General features: G+C 35.8%; 2 protein-coding genes across 3 annotated transcripts in view; both read left to right on the forward strand.

Annotated features, from left to right (window-relative positions):
- The first annotated feature begins 60 nt into the window (after positions 1-60).
- Positions 61-5,821, forward strand: LOC109098993 (protocadherin alpha-C2-like). The gene is made up of 2 exons (XM_042732404.1): positions 61-2,885; positions 4,396-5,821. The coding sequence occupies exons 1-2, from the start codon at positions 474-476 to the stop codon at positions 4,417-4,419; spliced, it is 2,436 nt and encodes an 811-aa protein (XP_042588338.1). The 5' UTR covers positions 61-473; the 3' UTR covers positions 4,420-5,821.
- Positions 5,822-11,207: 5,386 nt separating this feature from the next.
- Positions 11,208-18,753, forward strand: part of LOC109098989 (protocadherin alpha-C2-like) — a 69,626-nt gene continuing 62,080 nt past the window's right edge. Inside the window, exon 1 of one of the 2 annotated variants that reach the window (XM_042732406.1) lies at positions 11,208-13,726. In XM_042732406.1, the coding sequence (XP_042588340.1) occupies positions 11,348-13,726 (2,379 nt within the window). In that variant the 5' untranslated portion in view covers positions 11,208-11,347. Of the gene's footprint in view, positions 13,727-15,186; positions 17,690-18,753 lie in introns of those variants that run through there. The other variant, XM_042732408.1, reaches the window with a different exon arrangement.

An 18,753-nucleotide genomic window follows, 5' to 3' on the forward strand; every position in this document is an offset into this window, starting at 1 on the left:
AAAAATGAAATAAAAGTACTTTCAGTGTCAATACATTTATTTGTTACTTTCAACATTTGCAGCCAAACTATACATTAAAAATAGACTTTTATTAAGGACATTAATAAAGAGTTTCAGTATTTCGCAACAAAGTCAAAAGTAATTTCAAATTTAGAGCAGAAATACAATTCTTTCATAAATATTTTTTTTTTCTTAAAATATATTTTGATGCAAACTTTTATCTTCACGCGATGTCGCTGCACTACTGATATTCACTTTAAGGGGAGGATTCGAGAACAGCCATGCTTTGCTTTCTGTTGGACGGAGGCAGAGAGAGCAGCACTGAAGCTGAATCTGATCAGCGGGCGGGATCCACGGCACGGCGCTATGGCGATGCTCTGCTGGATGTTTTCAAGAATCCAAACACCCGCTAACCTCGTTTCTTTTTGGCACACACTGCTATATTTCATGTGAAAGACAGTGAAAGGATTGCCATGCGCTCTACAATGGATCCGTGGAGGAGAAGGCAGCTCGGTTTTGTCCTCCTCTCCGCGATGTGGAGTCTCGCCTCGGCTGTAACAAGATACTCCATCCCTGAAGAAATTCCAGTGGGCACAGTGATCGCAAATATCGCCACGGATTTGGGCCTTGACACTCACAGTCTGTTGGAACGAAAGGTAAAGCTGGATTATATCCATAGCAAGAAATACCTAGAAATAAACGAAAACACTGGGGAACTGTTTATTTCTGAGAAAATTGACCGGGAGCATTTATGCCCGGCCAAAACATCATCGTTTTGCTTCCTCAAGATGGACGTGATAATCGAGAGTCCAATACGCATATTTAATATCGAATTAGAAATTATGGACATCAATGACAACGCGCCTCAGTTCAGAAGGGAGAGAATACCGCTCGATATTTCAGAATCAGCAACACCCGGAGAGAGATTCTCTTTAACAAACGCGGTGGATGCAGATGTTGGAGAGAACTCAATCGAGACCTATTATCTGAGTGACAGCGACACGTTTACGATTGAAATCCAGTCTGGAAGTGACGGGACTAAATACGTTGACCTGGTGCTAAAAGCGAGTTTAGACAGAGAAAAACAAGCCGTTCATAAACTAACCCTCACCGCCGTGGACGGAGGCGTACCTGCGCGCTCAGGTACGGCCAGCATTATCATCCAAGTGCTGGATACCAATGACAACGCCCCTCAGTTTGATCGACAAGTGTACTCGGTTGACCTCATTGAAAATGCACCAATCGGGACACTGGTTATGCAGCTGAATGCAACCGATTTGGATGAGGGTGTCAATGCAGAGGTCATATACTCCTTTACTTTATACACATCTGAGAAAACACAAGAAAAGTTCTCGTTGGATCCCAACAGTGGAGAAATAAGAGTAAAAGACATGATTGACTTTGAAGAAGTGAAGAGCTTTGAGATGTACGTTGAAGCCAAGGACAAGGCCGTGAATCCACTTTCTGGTCAGTGTAAAATTTTGGTGTTCATCACTGATCTAAACGATAACCGTCCTGAGATTACAATAAAATCTTTTCAGAGTTTGATTAAAGAAAATGACCCTGTGGGAACAGTTATCGCCGTCATCAGTGTGAGTGACAGGGACTCTGGAGATAATGGTAAGGTTGATCTTTCCATCCACAATGCTGAGATTTTACCATTTGCTCTCAATAAGTCATCTGAAGACTTTTTTGAGTTAATAGTCATTGAATCGCTTGACCGTGAGCTCAAAAACAGTTATGATATCACACTTTATGTGACAGACAGGGGAACCCCTCCTTTGACTGATAATGAAACAATCAGTCTTACAATTCAAGATGTCAATGATAATGCCCCAACGTTCCCTGAATCCTTCTATACCATTAATTTAATGGAAAACAATGAGCCTGGGGCTTTGCTCGCCTCCTTAACGGCCCATGACCCAGACTTGCATGAAAATCAGTATATTGTTTACTTCATCATAGAAAAGGAGATTGCCAACACCTCAATGTCCATGCTGTTTTCCATCAATCCCGAGAACGGCAACCTCTACGCGTTACGCACGTTTGACTACGAAAGAGAGAAGGAGTTTCTGTTTCACATCGAAGCTAGAGATTCAGGAGTTCCTCCTCTTAGCAGTAACATGACCGTACACATCATCATCCTGGACCAAAACGACAACACGCCGCTCATAGTATCTCCATTTCGTCCGCAAGGTGCTGTTATAGAAGAAGTAATCTCGAGGTCGAGCGATAAAGGATCCCTGGTCACCAAGGTCATTGCATTGGACGCTGACTCCATGCAGAACTCCCGAATAACATATCAGTTCCTCCAGATCACAGACACCACACTATTCAGCCTCGACCAGTACAACGGCGAGATAAGAACCAATCGCATGTTCAGTTACAGAGACCCCAGACATCAGCGCCTGGTCATCATAGCCAGAGACAACGGAGATCCTCCTCGCTCCGCCACGGTGACCATCAAGATCTCCACGGTGGAGCAAGTGGTCACACAGTTTACTGAAACCACAGAGGTGCCTATCGAATACGACCTGTTCACCGATCTCAACCTGTATTTGCTGATCGGTTTGGGGTCGGTGTTGTTTCTTCTGCTCATAATCATCCTGGTGATCATCGTGCTGAAATGTCAAGAACCCAAACCCTCACAAGCGGCTCCTCAGGGTAGGAACAGCGTCAGCAGCCAGAGGAACTCTTCCACCATTGCTGACTCTACTCTCATCTCTAGTGATGCCTACTGGTACAGTCTGTTTCTGGCAGAGACTAGAAAAGGGAAGGTGGTGGTGCGGCAGCCCCTTCCAAATGGATCAGGGTTCATTGTGTCAAGCATCCCAGGAAGTGCTGCACTGACTGAGACCAGTGCTTCAAGGTCTTCCACTCTACAGGTACTGTAGATTTACTTAGACTTGTATGTACTCATATGCATATACAATGACTGCAAAAAGTATTCAGAAATTGATTGTGTGTAATTGCATTACATAACCAAACATAAATAAACATAGCTCAAGAACACCTTTTAAGCAAAACATTTTGCAAAAATAGGTTTATTTGGTTTTAAATTATAAAATAATGCATATGCAGTTCAGATTAAGTATCTGGACACTTACTGATTCTCAAAGTTTAGTGATACTTTCATTTAAACTATAATTTCATACTTTCGTTAATGTGATGAGTCTAAACCTTATTTCAGACATCCACTAAAAATGGCCTGTTGATTAAAATAAATTAAAAATGTCTACTGTAAATAATAAACAGTAACAAAACAGAACTTTTTTTTTTCATATTTATAATATATGAAGTTGTACCGCTAGTGTTAATGCACCAGTATGTGTCTAAATTTGGATGTGAGTGGGAGTCTGAGTATGATAAGCACTGGGGTGTGAAGTAAAGGAAGAGTGAGACAGAAGCACTGCAAGTGAGAATTTTGCACCTTTTTGCAGTGTTGATGTGATATGAGTGATAGAATGATTATCTTTTTCTGATATGAAATAATCAAAGTAAAATTACAGTAATGTAAAGTAAAAGTGGTCTCAAATCTGTCTCCGAGTGGTTCTTGTTTTTTTAATTGTTTTTTTTTTTTACATAAATATTTTTCTTATACAGTTTGTTCTTTACATAAATATCTTTTCAATTAAAATACATTTATGTCATCCAAAATATATTTGCAGTTCCCTAAAATGTATTTGTATGATTGGAAATATATTTTCTCGCCCACTGACTGCAGTACATTTTTCAATATATTTTGGCACTGTAGGTATACAAAGAACTGCATTTTCCATTTAAATATATAATTAAAAAAGTCTTACATTGTGCTGTTTACACACACACACACACACACACACACACACACACACACACACACACATAAGAATATATATATATATATATATATATATCACACACATATATATATATATATATATATGAAATATATTTTGGCCAGAAAAAAAATAAGCTTTATGGGTAAAATGCGGAAGCCAGCATTTAAAGGTAAACAGAGGGCATGAATAGTTGCAGATGAAATAATGAACAAAAAGAAGAGATGCACAGAGTAAAAAAGTGAAACTAAAAAAACAAAACAAAAAAAAAATAGAATAAGAACACCCAGAGTGTATAAGAATGTATAAGAACACCCAGTAATGCTGTTATTATTTATTTTTTTCATTCTATTTTTCTAATCGAAAAACTTTTATTCCATGTTTTGATGGATAAGTAGGATGGCAAACTATTTAAACATTAATCTATTTAAAAGCTATAGAGCTCAAATTATAGTGTAGAACATGGCACTAGCAATGGCAAGGTCATAGGTTTGATTTCTAGAGAGTGCATAAAATGATAAAATGCAAAATGTCAACATTTATGTGCTTGTTTGATTAATGATGTTTCTGTCAACAGGAGTCAAGCAGTGATTTACCATGATCTGGACATGCTGACTGATGGATTACAACCTTCCACACCAGGCTCACTGTCCGTGAGAGACAGATTGATCTTCTGTTTTACCGTTTTTTCAGGGTTTCATTCGATTCAAGACAGTGAAGAATCAAAGTTTTCAAACACCCTCTGTGTGTAGCTTCAAGAGAGCATTTTAATATTCTTTCATATTTTGTATTCATTTATAATATTAATCATTTAATTTATATTACTTATTATTTTCCGTGCTCTTGCAATGCTTGTGTCAGACTAGGCATAAAGAGACACAACTTAGTTACTTCTATTGAGTTATTTTGACCATCACTTCTTCTCCAGCTTCGTGTTCTTCATGTTGCCTTTTTGGCTAATAGAAGAATTAACTTTTAATTGACTTTCAAGACCAACATTGTGTCAGAGAGAGACATTCTGTGTGGTTTTGTAGCGATTTAAGGCTGGGTCTAACAACTGTATATGAGCTACTTGTAACCACATTGAGCATGATTTTGCATGGCTAAGACAAACAAGATGGACTTTTTGTATCTAAAAGATTTCTAAATAGACTCTACTACAGAGCAAAGACAGAAGTGATACTTCATGACTACAAGAAGAACTGGACTTTCACCTGTCTGGTTCTAGTAAGATATGAACTACAAAACAGCTGGTAAAGAGATGAAAAGAGGGTCAAGACTGTTAAATGGTTCTGATATTAATGATGCTCTGCTTTTACATTGTTGAAACATGCTGATGAGAAAGCTGTGATCAGATGAGCACAATCTAATGAGCCAGGCATTGTCTATACCTCAAAACACTTGGTTTGCCAGCTATGTGGTGCACATGACTCATGTTTATTGTAATCCTGTCTACCAAATACCATAAACGGCCTAAAACATTAAAAAGCATAAACAAAAGTACATTATTTGAAATCCTAGACAAATGCTACAAAGAGTAATAATCACATGAATGACACTTTACAAAAAGGTTTTACATGTTTACATATCTAGTTAACTACATTAGTTAACATAAACTAACAATTCTAAAAGAGGTTAATTGCAACATATACTAATTCAATATTAAAATCATACAGAGCCCCTAAAGGGACATGGTAGTGGAATAAAGTTGGGGTGGGTGGAAAAAATTAGGGGTGTGAATAAAAAATATATCTTTACATTTTTTGTGTTCCTCGCAAAATTTTGCATTCCGAGAATGCAAACATCTTTGCAGGGCGAGCGCAAAAGTTTTGTGAGAGAATGCATGTTTTCCGAGGGAACGAAAATATCTCTGCGAGAGACTGCAAAAATATATTTTTAAAGAAAGACTGCAAAAGTTTTTTGTGAGGGAATGCAAAAAAAATAAAAAAAATAAAAAAGTAAAAAAATTAAAAATAAAATAAATATTTTTCCTCCCACCCCAAATTTTTTCCACTACCATGTCCCTTTAGGGGCTCCGTAATCTGTTGTAACATATTATATTATATTGTAATATTATATTAATATTACTGTAATATAGTAATAATATAGACCTGAGCTAGAATAAACTAGCAATGAACAGTTGTATTTTTATGAACTTGTGTTAAAAATGAATAAAAACAATAGAAAATGTCTTTGCTCATTGTTAGCTACGACATTAATTAATATTAATTAATATGACCTTTTTGTAAAGTGTTACCATTACATCAGTATGGCATATGCCATTGGGATGTGCCAAAATTTTACTCAAAACCAAGGAGACATAAAAACATGTATTTAGTGCAAACTTATTGTACTATGTGCAAAAACAACAAAATGGTTTATTAATCTACCTTTTTGCAGATATATGTAGCCAGTGCTAGAATAATAACCTTGCCACATTGACAATAATATAAACCTATAGATCTTTTTTGTACAAGAATCAACAATTGTACTATCAAATTGCTATTCAGTGTCATTTCTGGCCTTGTTTACATAAGTTTTTGAGGTTTATATTGTTTTGTATTATGACATTGAGATAAAAATGCTTGTTAATGTATTTAATGCTGCTTCTTATATGACGACAATGCAATGTTTTACGCATTTATTATGTGTGGTGATATATTCAACAATTTCATTATATCATTTTGTAGATCTACTTATGTCATGACAGAAATCAAAACTATATTCCTTTCCTTGTATTAAAACAATGTTTCAGCTTCTGAAGTGAGTGGGAAGGTGGAAAGCAATGGCGATAGAGCAGGAAAAAGTGGTGTAGGAGACAGAGAGAGAGAAAAAACAGCAATAAAGGTCACTTGAAATATGTAATTTGTATTTAGATTGACACATCCAGTTACCAGGACACAGAATGATACTACAAGTTGCCATTAGTATTGACAGCCATGCAATTCAGTTAAACTTACTTTCTGAAAGGTGACAGCTCAAATTGAAGTACCTGGCAGCAGATTTGAGAATTAAGAGATAAATGACACAAGTACAAAATGCTGTGCCTTTAGCTGTTTGCTTTAGGACAGAGAAAAGTGTGCCCGAAAAAAAATTGAATGAAGTTCAGTATGTTAATACTATCAGCATATACGTCACAATTTCATCTCATTTCAGTATTTGTATTTCTGTTGCCTTACTTGCGAAATGTCCTTATGCAAATAGTACACAATGCCTTTGTATCCTTGCTGGACATTATGATTTGCTCTTTGCTTGTAAATACTGCAATGTGAATAAAAGCTTTTTACAGTACATTTCTGAGGTGTTCGTATTGTGAGAGTGTGCGGGGATATATGATCACATAATGACGAAATACACCGCTTCATTGGTGCTGACCTAGGCAGCACTGTCTCCATAGAAACAGTTGCCATGACAACATAGCCATCTCTTCAGATTTTGAGAAGCACACCTTTTTTAACCTCCCCATCACATACTGTCCAACTGCCTATGTATTCTATCTCACTTTATCTTTTTCTTTTAGAAACACACATGCATATTAACATACAAATGACTACTGTAAACTCCAGTAGATATTGCATCAAAATTCTAATTGTAGGGATAGTTATAAAATATACATAATGTTCTTAAATTATATTAAAGTTATTAAAATACCCAATACGCCATCTATTTATAATATGTTACTAAGTGTGCTTCTACAGTTTGTGTGTGTGTATTTATTACAGTTACAGTTTAAGGATATATACACCTCATGGATTCTGATATGGTGTTGAATGAACAGGAAGAAATTCTGCTGATACTGTTTAATACATGCATTTGTGTTATACATATTCCTACCACTAGTAGGGGCTATTTAGCACGCATAGCCTGACAGTGCAGTTTGCCGTTCTGTATCACATCTGACCACAGGCACGCTATAGCTGGTCTGTGGCTTCTGTAACACCTAAAGGCACTTCCTAAAAGTAAAATACATGAAATTCAGTATTCTTTGCTCATTGTTTTTCTTTGTGAATAATATAATGTAAATCCCCAAAACATCATACAAATGCAATTTCAAATGCAATTTTTTAATTTTCATTTAGAGTGCACTGTCCTAAAGGGCAAAACCACATCAAGCATTTGTAAAATATTATTTCTGTCTTATGATTATCAGTTCAGTGTTATATTATCTTAAACTCTTGTCTTTTATACAATATGTACCAGTGCTGGATGTTGTTTCTGACGGTAAAACTTTCTCAGCTACTTATTTCTTTTTACAGCATGATCTTTAACAAATTAGTTTGAAGCATGTAATGGCTTATACCAAGTGTCTGTCCTCCTGCACACAACATACACGTTTAGCTGATTTTACTTAAACAAATTTATGTATTTTACTTGAAATCTCTTATTTCACTTCTTTTTCTTTGTTCTGCTTGGGTGAGTTCATCACTTCAAAGATTTAATGTGAAAAACGGCATTACAAAGTACTTCAAATTTTAAACATACAAAAGCAAAGCATTACAAGACACATTACATATACAGGTGCATCTCAGTAAATTAGAATGTTGTGGAAAAGTTAATTTATTTCAGTAATTCAACTCAAATTGTGAAACTCATGTATTAAATAAATTCATTGCACACAGACTGAAGTAGTTTAAGCCGTTGGTTCTTTTAATTGTGATGATTTGGGCTCACATTTAACAAAAACCCACCAATTCACTATCTCAACAAATTAGAATACTTCATAAGACCAAAAAAAAAAAAAAAACCTTTTTAGTGATTTGTTGGCCTTCTGGAAAGTATGTTCACTCATCAGACCTCCATAACCTGAATCAGCAGATACGATTTAGATTTTCATTGTTGCTCTCTGTGTGGTTTTGTGATATCATACTGATTGTGAGAATTTTATTGGATAATAATAAACAATATACGGCTTCTTATAAGTCAGTGAGGTACTACTGGTCATATTGGATTTGGACCCGTTTATGTAACAACTGAGTTTTTTTTCATTCTCAGATAGTAACTGTTTTATATTCTCAATTAGTACCTGGTATCTCTCGTTTATCTCTTTTTGTAACTGGTTTATCTTTTTCATGAGGTCAGTATACTTGTTTTGGCACTCATCTCTTAAGTTCTTGATCACAATTAGACAGTGGTGAGTCTCTGTACTGAGCTGGACGCTTAGCACTATGATGACAGTCAACAGAACACACAACAGCACTGAACACACTGCAGCTGCTCCGTACATTCTGCTCCTCACACTTCCTAAAAATGACAGACATGAAAGAAATTTTTCGAAATCTTTGTTTACAACTCTTTGTGTTAGATTAGTCTGTACCTGTGTTTTGATGTATTCGTAGTCTCTTTGTATCTGAGTCCTCCTCCCCTGTTCTGCGATCATCATTAATTATAACATCTGCATTAGCATAGATCGCCACCTCCTCTTCATTTTCTCTGTCCATCTCTTGTGCTTCTGTGGAAATCATGCTGTACTCTCACAAGTACTCTCAGATCTATCTGTTGCATACAAATTAAAACTGTTGTTTCACTGTGGGTGTCTTCATGTGACATGCACCACATTGTGCTAATTCTACTTTTTCATGTTCTGGAAATAGTAGCTGAGGTCAAAGTGTCAACTAAAAACACACACAACATCAAATCTGCCATTACTGCATGTTTTTACATTTATTTTTTCATTGTTGTAGTCAAATTTAAATTCTAAAAATGTCAAGTGCTGTGACCAAGTAAAATGCACTACAATACTTTTCTTGCACCTTGAATAAACAGTAAAATTATTATTATATATTTTTAATTGTAGTCAACATTCTAAAAAGATGGTTCTTTAAAGTTTCCTTGTGAATATAAACAGTTCTATTTTAAAATCATATGGTCAAGAAGAACTGTTTCTAAAATGTTTATATATGTATGTATGTATGTATGTATGTATTTATTTATTTATTTATTGTGTTGGAGTTTAGGATTCTTTATTCCAACTATTTTGTTTTTAAATCTATAACTGTCAAAAAATCCTTTCAAAGCAGCCACATTATTGATTACTTAATACTTATTAAAGCACAAAAAACTTCTACAAGTAATTTCTGTGTAAATATGAAATTGATTATATAAAATAATCATTGATGGCATATAATATGTTTAGGTCAAACACTATTATAAACACATTTTTATAAAATTACATTACAAAGCAAAAAAAAAATACAAATAAAAATAAATAAATAAACGTTCCATTTTTTTAATTTTAATTTAATTTTATTTTATTTATTTTTTTGCATTTTAGCCATGTAATGAAACCATATGAATGTGTGAAGTCCAAGATCATGCAACATCCACATGTTAAGTACAAAAAAGATTTAGAGAAGTTTTTTTTAACACTAAAAACATCAATAATGCAAGTAATACAATGTTTTGATCAACTACTGAATAAATAAAATGTATGAAAATACATGGATTAGGATTCCCTCAACGTCAAGCATATGATTTAGCATTGATTTAATTTGCCATTGCATAGGCAAACGAAAAATTCTGCAGCCCTTTTAAACGTGTAATGTCAGTATCTCTTTGGCAGTGTCATACATAACACTGGCACTAGTGGGGGCTATTTAGCAAACTTAAAAGGATAAACTGAGTTGACCCAAAGCTGCAAATTCTGTCATTGTTTACTCACTCTCATGTCGTTCCTCCTACTTGTATGACATTGTTTCTTCTGTTGTACAGAAAAATATATTTTGGAGAATGCTTTTATTATTATTTTATTATTATTTATTTTTTTAAGTGGGGTCCAATATTGTTTTGATTTTTTACTGTGCATTATAGTGATGATAGTCAATTGTATACTGTTTTTCCCTTCTGGACAAACTATATTATTAACGAAGTACAGTTTAGTTTAAAACTTTAAATTTCGAATTATATTAAAATTTTACTAATATCGAAATAGCCTAAACAATCAGTCCACCACTTTAAAATGTTTTAGGGTAGTAATTGAGAAAGAAAAATAAAATGATAATGTATTATAAGAACAGTCAAAGCCTTATGAAAGATTAAATATTTAGACAAAAATACATAAACAAATATATTTCTTTAAATACATTTTAGAAGACATATTCTTTATACATTTTGAACATTTTGTAATGTTATATTTATGACTGATTATAAAATATACAAAAGGGCCCAAATTTATATGTCAGGGAAAATAAAATAATTCAGATCTATTCAAAATATATTTATATAAATATATATACTGTCGAATTTTTTTATTTTTATTTTTATTTTTTTTTTATTAATAATATTATTAGGAGAAATGATGAATATTGTTTTTTGGTGGTGTTTTATGATATTGTGGTGGTATCCACTAACAAACCAAAGAAAGTCGTGTTTCCGTGGAGCTCCACCTTACACACACAAGCACTGAAGACCTGCATGTCGGGGATACATTTTGTCTGCTGGAGAATGAGATTGAAGACCGCAAGAATTTTCTTCTCTTTGGATAACACTTCACCAAATCGCTGTTTGTGAACAACTACTTAATCACTGAAACGATGGCATCGTTCAAACAAGCTACGTTTGTATGGATTCTCCTTACATTCTTGTTCTCCTATCTAGCACGGAATGTGATGTCGCGGCAGATTGTTTATACAGTGTCCGAGGAGGTGAGTCCAGGAACATTTGTTGGAAATCTAGCCAAGGATTTAAATCTAAAAGTGGATGATTTAGAAGCGCGCGGGCTGAGGATTGTTTCAGCTTCAACTAAGAATAATTTTGCCGTGAATTTAAAAACTGGCGTTCTCTATGTGAAAGAGACAATGGACAGAGAACAGCTGTGCCCCAATACTCACACGTGCACAGTAAGCCTGGAGGCCATTGTTAATAATCCTTTGAATGTTTACAGTATAGAAGTAAAAATATCGGATATCAACGACAACTCCCCACATTTTGCCGAAAAAGCTCAATATATCCAAATTTCTGAGCTAACATTACCGGGAACCAAATTTCCACTGCTTAGCGCAGAAGATCCAGATGTGGGAAGCAACTCAGTTACCACATATAAAGTGTCAAACAATCCGTTTTTTGCCCTAGAAGTGAATACAGATGCAGAAAGTGGTCCTTCTCCAGAGCTGGTGCTGCAAAAAGCGTTGGATAGAGAGAGACAGTCCACGATCCAACTGGTTTTAACTGCTGTCGATGGAGGAAAACCTGCAAGATCTGGCACTACAAGTGTTATTGTTACTGTTTTAGATATAAATGACAACGCACCCGTGTTTTTAAAGACTATGTACAAAGCTCAAGTCTTAGAAAACGCGCCTATTGGCACTACAGTACTAAAGCTTAATGCCACTGATCCTGATGAGGGTCTTAACGGTGAAGTCTTGTATAAATTTAAACAAGGCCAAAAAGGAATAGCAGATAAGTTCGCGATCAACAACACCACAGGGGAAATAACAGTTACTGGCACTTTAGATTATGAGGACATCAATGCGTACGAGATTCGCGTGGAGGCGTGGGACCGAGGCCAGAGTCCGCTTGCATCTCATTGCAAAGTCCTCATGGAGATACTTGACATCAACGATAACGCACCTGACATTACACTCTCGTCGCTGCTGGATAATGTAAGTGAAGATGCAAAACAAGGCACTGTAATAGCCTTTATCACGGTCCAAGATAAAGATGGGGGTAAAAATGGAAAAGTGCATTGTTCTATTCCTCAGAACTCTCCTTTTATATTACAGACTACACAGGGGAAATACTACTCGCTTGTTTTAAGCGGGACTCTTGACAGAGAAGAAACTGCACAGTATAATATTTCAGTTACGGCTACAGATGAAGGAACCCCACCTCTTTCAAAAACCACAGTTATAGCAATTCATATTTCTGATGTGAATGACAACGCGCCTCGATTTCAAGATTCTGCTATTAATGTTTACCTGAAAGAAAATAGTCCAGCTGGTGGTCAGATAGCGACTGTTTCTGCCCAAGATATTGACTATGGAGAGAACGCTCAGGTAACTTATTCCTTACTCGATAGTCCCAGTGTCCCGTTATCGACAGCAATCAGCATAAACTCTGTGACTGGGGAGATATACAGCATGCAGACTTTCAACTATGAGCAGGTAAAAACCTTACACTTTCAAGTTATGGCAACAGACTCTGGTGTTCCTCCTCTGAGCAGTAATGCGACTGTAAATGTGTTTATTCTGGATGAGAATGACAACAGTCCTGTTATTTTACCGCGATATTCTGAACCTGGATCATTTAATAGTGAGAACATTCCCTACTCTGCTGAAGCGGGATACTTTGTAGCCAAGATCAGAGCTGTTGATGCTGACTCTGGATATAACGCACTTCTGTCTTATCATCTAACTGAAGAACCCAAAGGAACGAATCTCTTCCGCATTGGAAGCAGCACTGGAGAAATAAGGACTAAGAGACGAATGAGTGACAATGACTTAAAAACTCACCCACTTCTTATCACAGTGTCTGATAATGGAGAGCCATCACTCTCAGCGACTATGTCCATGGATGTTGTGGTTGTTGAGAGTCTGGATGACATAAAGACATCATTCAGAGAAGTTCCTGTTAAAGAGGAGAGTTTTTCAGATCTGAATCTGTATCTGCTCATCGCTATTGTCTCAGTATCAGTCATCTTTTTACTGAGTCTGGTGGGTTTGATAGCAGTTAAATGCTACAGGACAGATGGCAGTTTCAGCAGGTACAGCGCTCCAGTGATCAACACACATCCAGACGGAAGCTGGTCCTTCTCTAAATCCACACAACAGTACGACGTGTGTTTTAGTTCAGACACGATAAAAAGTGACGTAGTCGTTTTCCCCTCACCATTTCCGCCAGCAGACGCGGAGTTGATCAGCATTAACAGTGGAGATACTTTTACGCGCACACAGACTCTTCCTACCTCAGAGAAGGTAAGATACTGGTGATTTCTCTTTATGTAATATTATTTATTTGAAACAAATTTGCAAACTTTAAGAAGTTGCTTAGCTGTCATTAAATGTAATTTTCATTATGTGTTCATAACTCTGTGTCTTTCATGTTATTACAAATGGTAGTAGGAGAAAAAAAAAAACAATTTTACGCGCACCTACTCCTTTCATTGGGGAAAATAAATAGATAGATATAGCTATGTCTCAGTATTTGTTTGTGGTAAAAAGCTCATTGTGGTGTTTGTGTTATACTTTTAAGATATTTTTACATTCGAAACCAATCCGGTTGCATTTTTCTAAAATGGAATACAATGATGTGCTGACAAGTTGCCACTAATGATGGAGGATTGTTTTATTATTTTTCACGCTTTCCACTAATAGTGTAGAATAAATTGCTGCTTTATAGTATTTTCATTTTTTCTATTTAGTTTGCAACTCACATTTCATATGAATTGTAAGTCTAAATAGAGTTTAAAAACATGATTTGTGGGCGCGCAACAACTTGTAGGATAATTCATAACTGAGAGGCTGAATATCTTTGAGAAACGCAATAAACACTATATATATATATATATATATATATAAATAGAGTTATATATATATATATATATATATATATATATATATAAACGTACTAAATGAAATGATATTTATTTCACTCACTGATTCCAATGATTCCAAATAATGTTACGTCCTCGGTGTCACAGTTTTATTTTTATTCCTTTAAGTTTTTATTTTATTTTATTTTATTTTATTTTATTTCAACGTAAAATTGTAGGAGGATGGAGTACAAAATGATGGACAGAGCTTTGCGTTATTTATTTCGCCTATTTATTATTATTATTATTATTGCAGTTAAAATTTGTCCACAAAAGTTATCATAAAAACGTGTTCAAATACTTCTTCCGTATTTTCGTTCTTTTCTTAAAAGATTTTCTAAAGCAGAGTTCCTGTTTGAATTTCAGAACTTCTCACTGGACAGCGACAGTTGTTTTAATTGTGTATGTCTTCTCTTATACAACTGAAATTTTTATCATTACAGTTTATTTTGTTGACGATTTAAACATGAACCAACTGAGCTAAGGTTTGCTGTTTTACGGATTTGCAGATTTAGTAATTCGTTTATTTTACCGCTTGCAAAATGTTTACACTTGTTGATGTTATGCCTATTCATTGTAGAAACTGATAGTGGACAGTTAAGTAGATATTTAAGATAATCTCATCACACAAGCCCTTCTTTGCCTCTTTCTACTGTGTGGTGTAAGTGTGTTTAAAAAACACACTTTACAGAGTTTCTATGTCCTTTTATACTTGAAGCTTTTCCTGGTGCAACTTTAATAATGTACTGCTATGCCATTAGAAACCACCTGGAGCCGCTGTTAACCGTGAAAATTTTGCAAGACCAAAATGACTGGCTCATTTGAGTGTCTCCTCCTTCCAAAGCACCAATCTTAACCTTCTCAAATCAGCTGTGTCTTCTGCGGTCGTGTAGTAAGCCTTGTTCGAGCTGGTTTTGTTTGTTTTGGTTCAGTGTTTATTTGTTTCGTTTAAATCTTGAATTGTTGGTTTTAAGCAGAGATGAATCAATATGTTGGATCTATATGGACTGCGATTCTGCTGTCTTATTGTTGGACTTTATCTTCCGGTCAGATTGCATATTCCGTCTCGGAGGAGGTGAATGTGGGAACCGTTGTCGGGAATATAGCAAAAGATCTTCACATCAATGTGCAGGAACTGGAACCTCGCATGTTTCAGATTGTATATGGAACCAACAAAAGGTATTTTGGGGTGAATTTAAAGACTGGTACTCTGTTTGTGAATAATCAAATTGATCGAGAATCGCTCTGTTCTACTGATCAGAAATGTACGATGATTTTAGAAGCAATGGCCCATAATCCATTGAGCCTGTATAGAATAGAAATAAATATAATTGACATCAACGATAACGCGCCATCGTTTCCTATAAGCAGTCAGATACTGAATATAACGGAAGTCTCGTCTCCTGGAGAGAAATTTTCTCTTCCTTTGGCTGAAGATCCAGACTCGGGCAACAATGCGGTTAAAACCTACAAGCTTAGTCCCAACGAGCACTTTTCTTTGGATGTGCAGAACGTCGAACAGAGTATCACTGTCGAACTGGTTCTGGTTAAAGCTTTAGATCGAGAAAAACAGCCTGTCATTCATCTAACACTGACTGCAGTTGATGGAGGGAAACCTGCATTGTCTGGAACATTAGAAATAAGCGTTAATGTTTTGGATTTTAACGACAACGCCCCAGTTTTTAGTAAATCTCTTTACAAAGTGAAAGTGAACGAAAATATTGCTCTGGGATCCCAAATCATCTCACTTTCCGCTTTGGATTTAGATGAGGGAATAAATAGTGACATAACATTTTCTATTGTTAAGCAAGGAACTAGCAAAGCATCAGATTTATTTTCAATTAACCCTGACAGCGGACTTATAACAGTTAAAGGTAATATAGATTATGAAGAAAATGCTGCTGTGGAATTGAGGGTGAAGGCCAAAGATAAAGGCCACCCTTCTAAGAGTTCACAGTGTAAGGTGTTAGTTGAAGTAGTTGATATGAATGACAATCCACCCGAGCTGATGGTGACTTCTTTGGCGAGTACAATTAAAGAGGATTCAAAAGTCGGAACAGCTGTGGCTCTTATTACAATCTCTGATAAAGACGGAGGTAAAAATGGAATAGTGCATTGCAATATTGTAGGTCAGGTGCCGTTTAAGATCGAGTCCTCTTATAAAAACTACTACTCTTTAGTTGTAGATGGACCACTGGACAGAGAAGAAATTGCGAATTATAATATCACAATAATAGCTTCAGACGAAGGGATTCCTTCACTCTCCAGTACCAGTGTTATCACAGTTTATATATCTGATGTGAATGACAACGCGCCACGCTTTCCAGAAGTTGTAAAGAACGTATATTTAAAGGAAAACAGTCCAGCAGGTGCCATTATAGCGACAGTGACTACTCAGGATCCAGATATCAACGAGAATGCTCATATTTCGTATACTATAATTAGCAGAGACAAAACTGTCATTCAATTGGTCTCTATGATTGACATAAATAGTGAGAGCGGAGACTTGTACAGTAAACAATCATTTAACTACGAAGACCTTAAGTCATTTCAGTTTGTCGTTCAGGCCACAGACTCAGGTGCTCCATCACTAAACAGTAACTTAACAGTAAATGTGTTTATTCTGGATGAGAATGACAACAGTCCTGTTATTTTACCGCCTTATTCTGAACCTGGATCAGTTAATAGTGAGAACATTCCCTACTCTGCTGAAGCGGGATACTTTGTAGCCAAGATCAGAGCTGTTGATGCTGACTCTGGATATAACGCACTTCTGTCTTATCATCTAACTGAACCAAAGGAGACGAATCTCTTCCGCATTGGAAGCAGCACTGGAGAAATAAGGACTAAGAGACGAATGAGTGACAATGACTTAAAAACTCACCCACTTCTTATCACAGTGTCTGATAATGGAGAGCCATCACTCTCAGCGACTATGTCCATGGATGTTTTGGTTGTTGAGAGTCTGGATGACATAAAGACATCATTCAGAGAAGTTCCTGTTAAAGAGGAGAGTTTTTCAGATCTGAATCTGTATCTGCTCATCGCTATTGTCTCAGTATCGGTCATCTTTTTACTGAGTCTGGTGGGTTTGATAGCAGTTAAATGCTACAGGACAGACGGCAGTTTCAGCAGGTATAGCGCTCCAGTGATCAACACACATCCAGACGGAAGCTGGTCCTTCTCTAAATCCACACAACAGTACGACGTGTGTTTTAGTTCCGACACGATAAAGAGTGATGTAGTGGTTTTCCCCTCGCCGTTTCCTCCAGCAGACGCGGAGTTGATCAGCATCAATGGAGAAGATACTTTTACGCGCACACAAACCATTCCGAGCAGTGGGAAGGTAAGACATTGTTACTTGCTTCTGTAATGCCTTCCACTTCTACTGCACCTGACTTGGAAAATTAACATTTGAGAAACGATTAATTAGATTTTTTTTTAAGTCATTTTAACAGTTTTTTTTTTTTTAAAGTTTAGATGTTTATAAAATAAATAAAGTATTATGAACTAAAAAAATGACATATTCTATTAAGTATTAAAAAATTCAAATCTAACGCGTACCCAAACAAAACATAACAAATAATATACTGGACGCTATTGATGAAGTCGAAATATTGCTTTGATTTTTCACTACTTTTTAATATGAAACATTTCAGGTTTGCAAGTTATTTCGGCATCTAGTGGCTCTGGCGTATGTTTATTTGTATCACTCTGCAGCTTTGTTTTCATCTTAAAGTTTGATTTGCTTGTACTGCGTTTCTAATTTCTCTTTATCTCGGCTTCTGTAGGCCTATACTCACTGTATATTTATAGATCATTTCGTTCGTTCTTTCTTTTTTTCTTTCTTTTTTATTTTTATGTAGTAACAATTACCTTGTGAAATCATACTGCTATTTGTTTGTTTGTTTGTTTTTTCGCTGCTTAACTGTAGCATTTTGTATTTAAAGAACAAAAATCACTTCAGTACCACGGACAGCGAAAGTGGCGTATTTTCCACCTCAATTCACATATTTGTTTAAATAGCACATTTTTTTTTTTTTTTTTTTAGTTAATTCATTCATTTATTATTATTTCTTCTTGTTGATTCGTAATGATTGAGTCGACACGAATGTTATTTACTGTTTGAGTATGGTGATACCTTTAGATCACTTTTTTTTATAAAAACCATATGAAGAAACATCTTATTGTCTCTCCACTTTTACAACACGTGGTGGCACTGCAGACCATGACTTTGAGAGTTATCTGAGCTCCTCCTTTACAGCATCAGAACAAGAGGAAATGCGTTGAGGGCGTGTAAATAACCAAAGCTTAGTAGCTTCTGCGTCGTGCTGTTGGATTGTGTCGAGAGAGGTCTGTTTGGTTGTTTTAATAGTTTTTACAGTATATAATCGCAGGATATTTTGCTGC

The sequence above is a fragment of the Cyprinus carpio genome, chromosome B10, assembly GCF_018340385.1.
Source record: "Cyprinus carpio isolate SPL01 chromosome B10, ASM1834038v1, whole genome shotgun sequence".
NCBI lineage: Eukaryota > Metazoa > Chordata > Actinopteri > Cypriniformes > Cyprinidae > Cyprinus > Cyprinus carpio.

What these genes read in the sequence shown, in the direction of transcription:
- LOC109098993 (XM_042732404.1), top strand. Translation starts at nt 474, where the DNA reads ATGCGCTCTACAATGGATCCGTGGAGGAGAAGGCAGCTCGGTTTTGTC. An exon ending in CAAGGTCTTCCACTCTACAG is followed by an intron (nt 2,886 to 4,395) that starts GTACTGTAGATT and finishes TTCTGTCAACAG; the next exon opens with GAGTCAAGCAGTGATTTACC.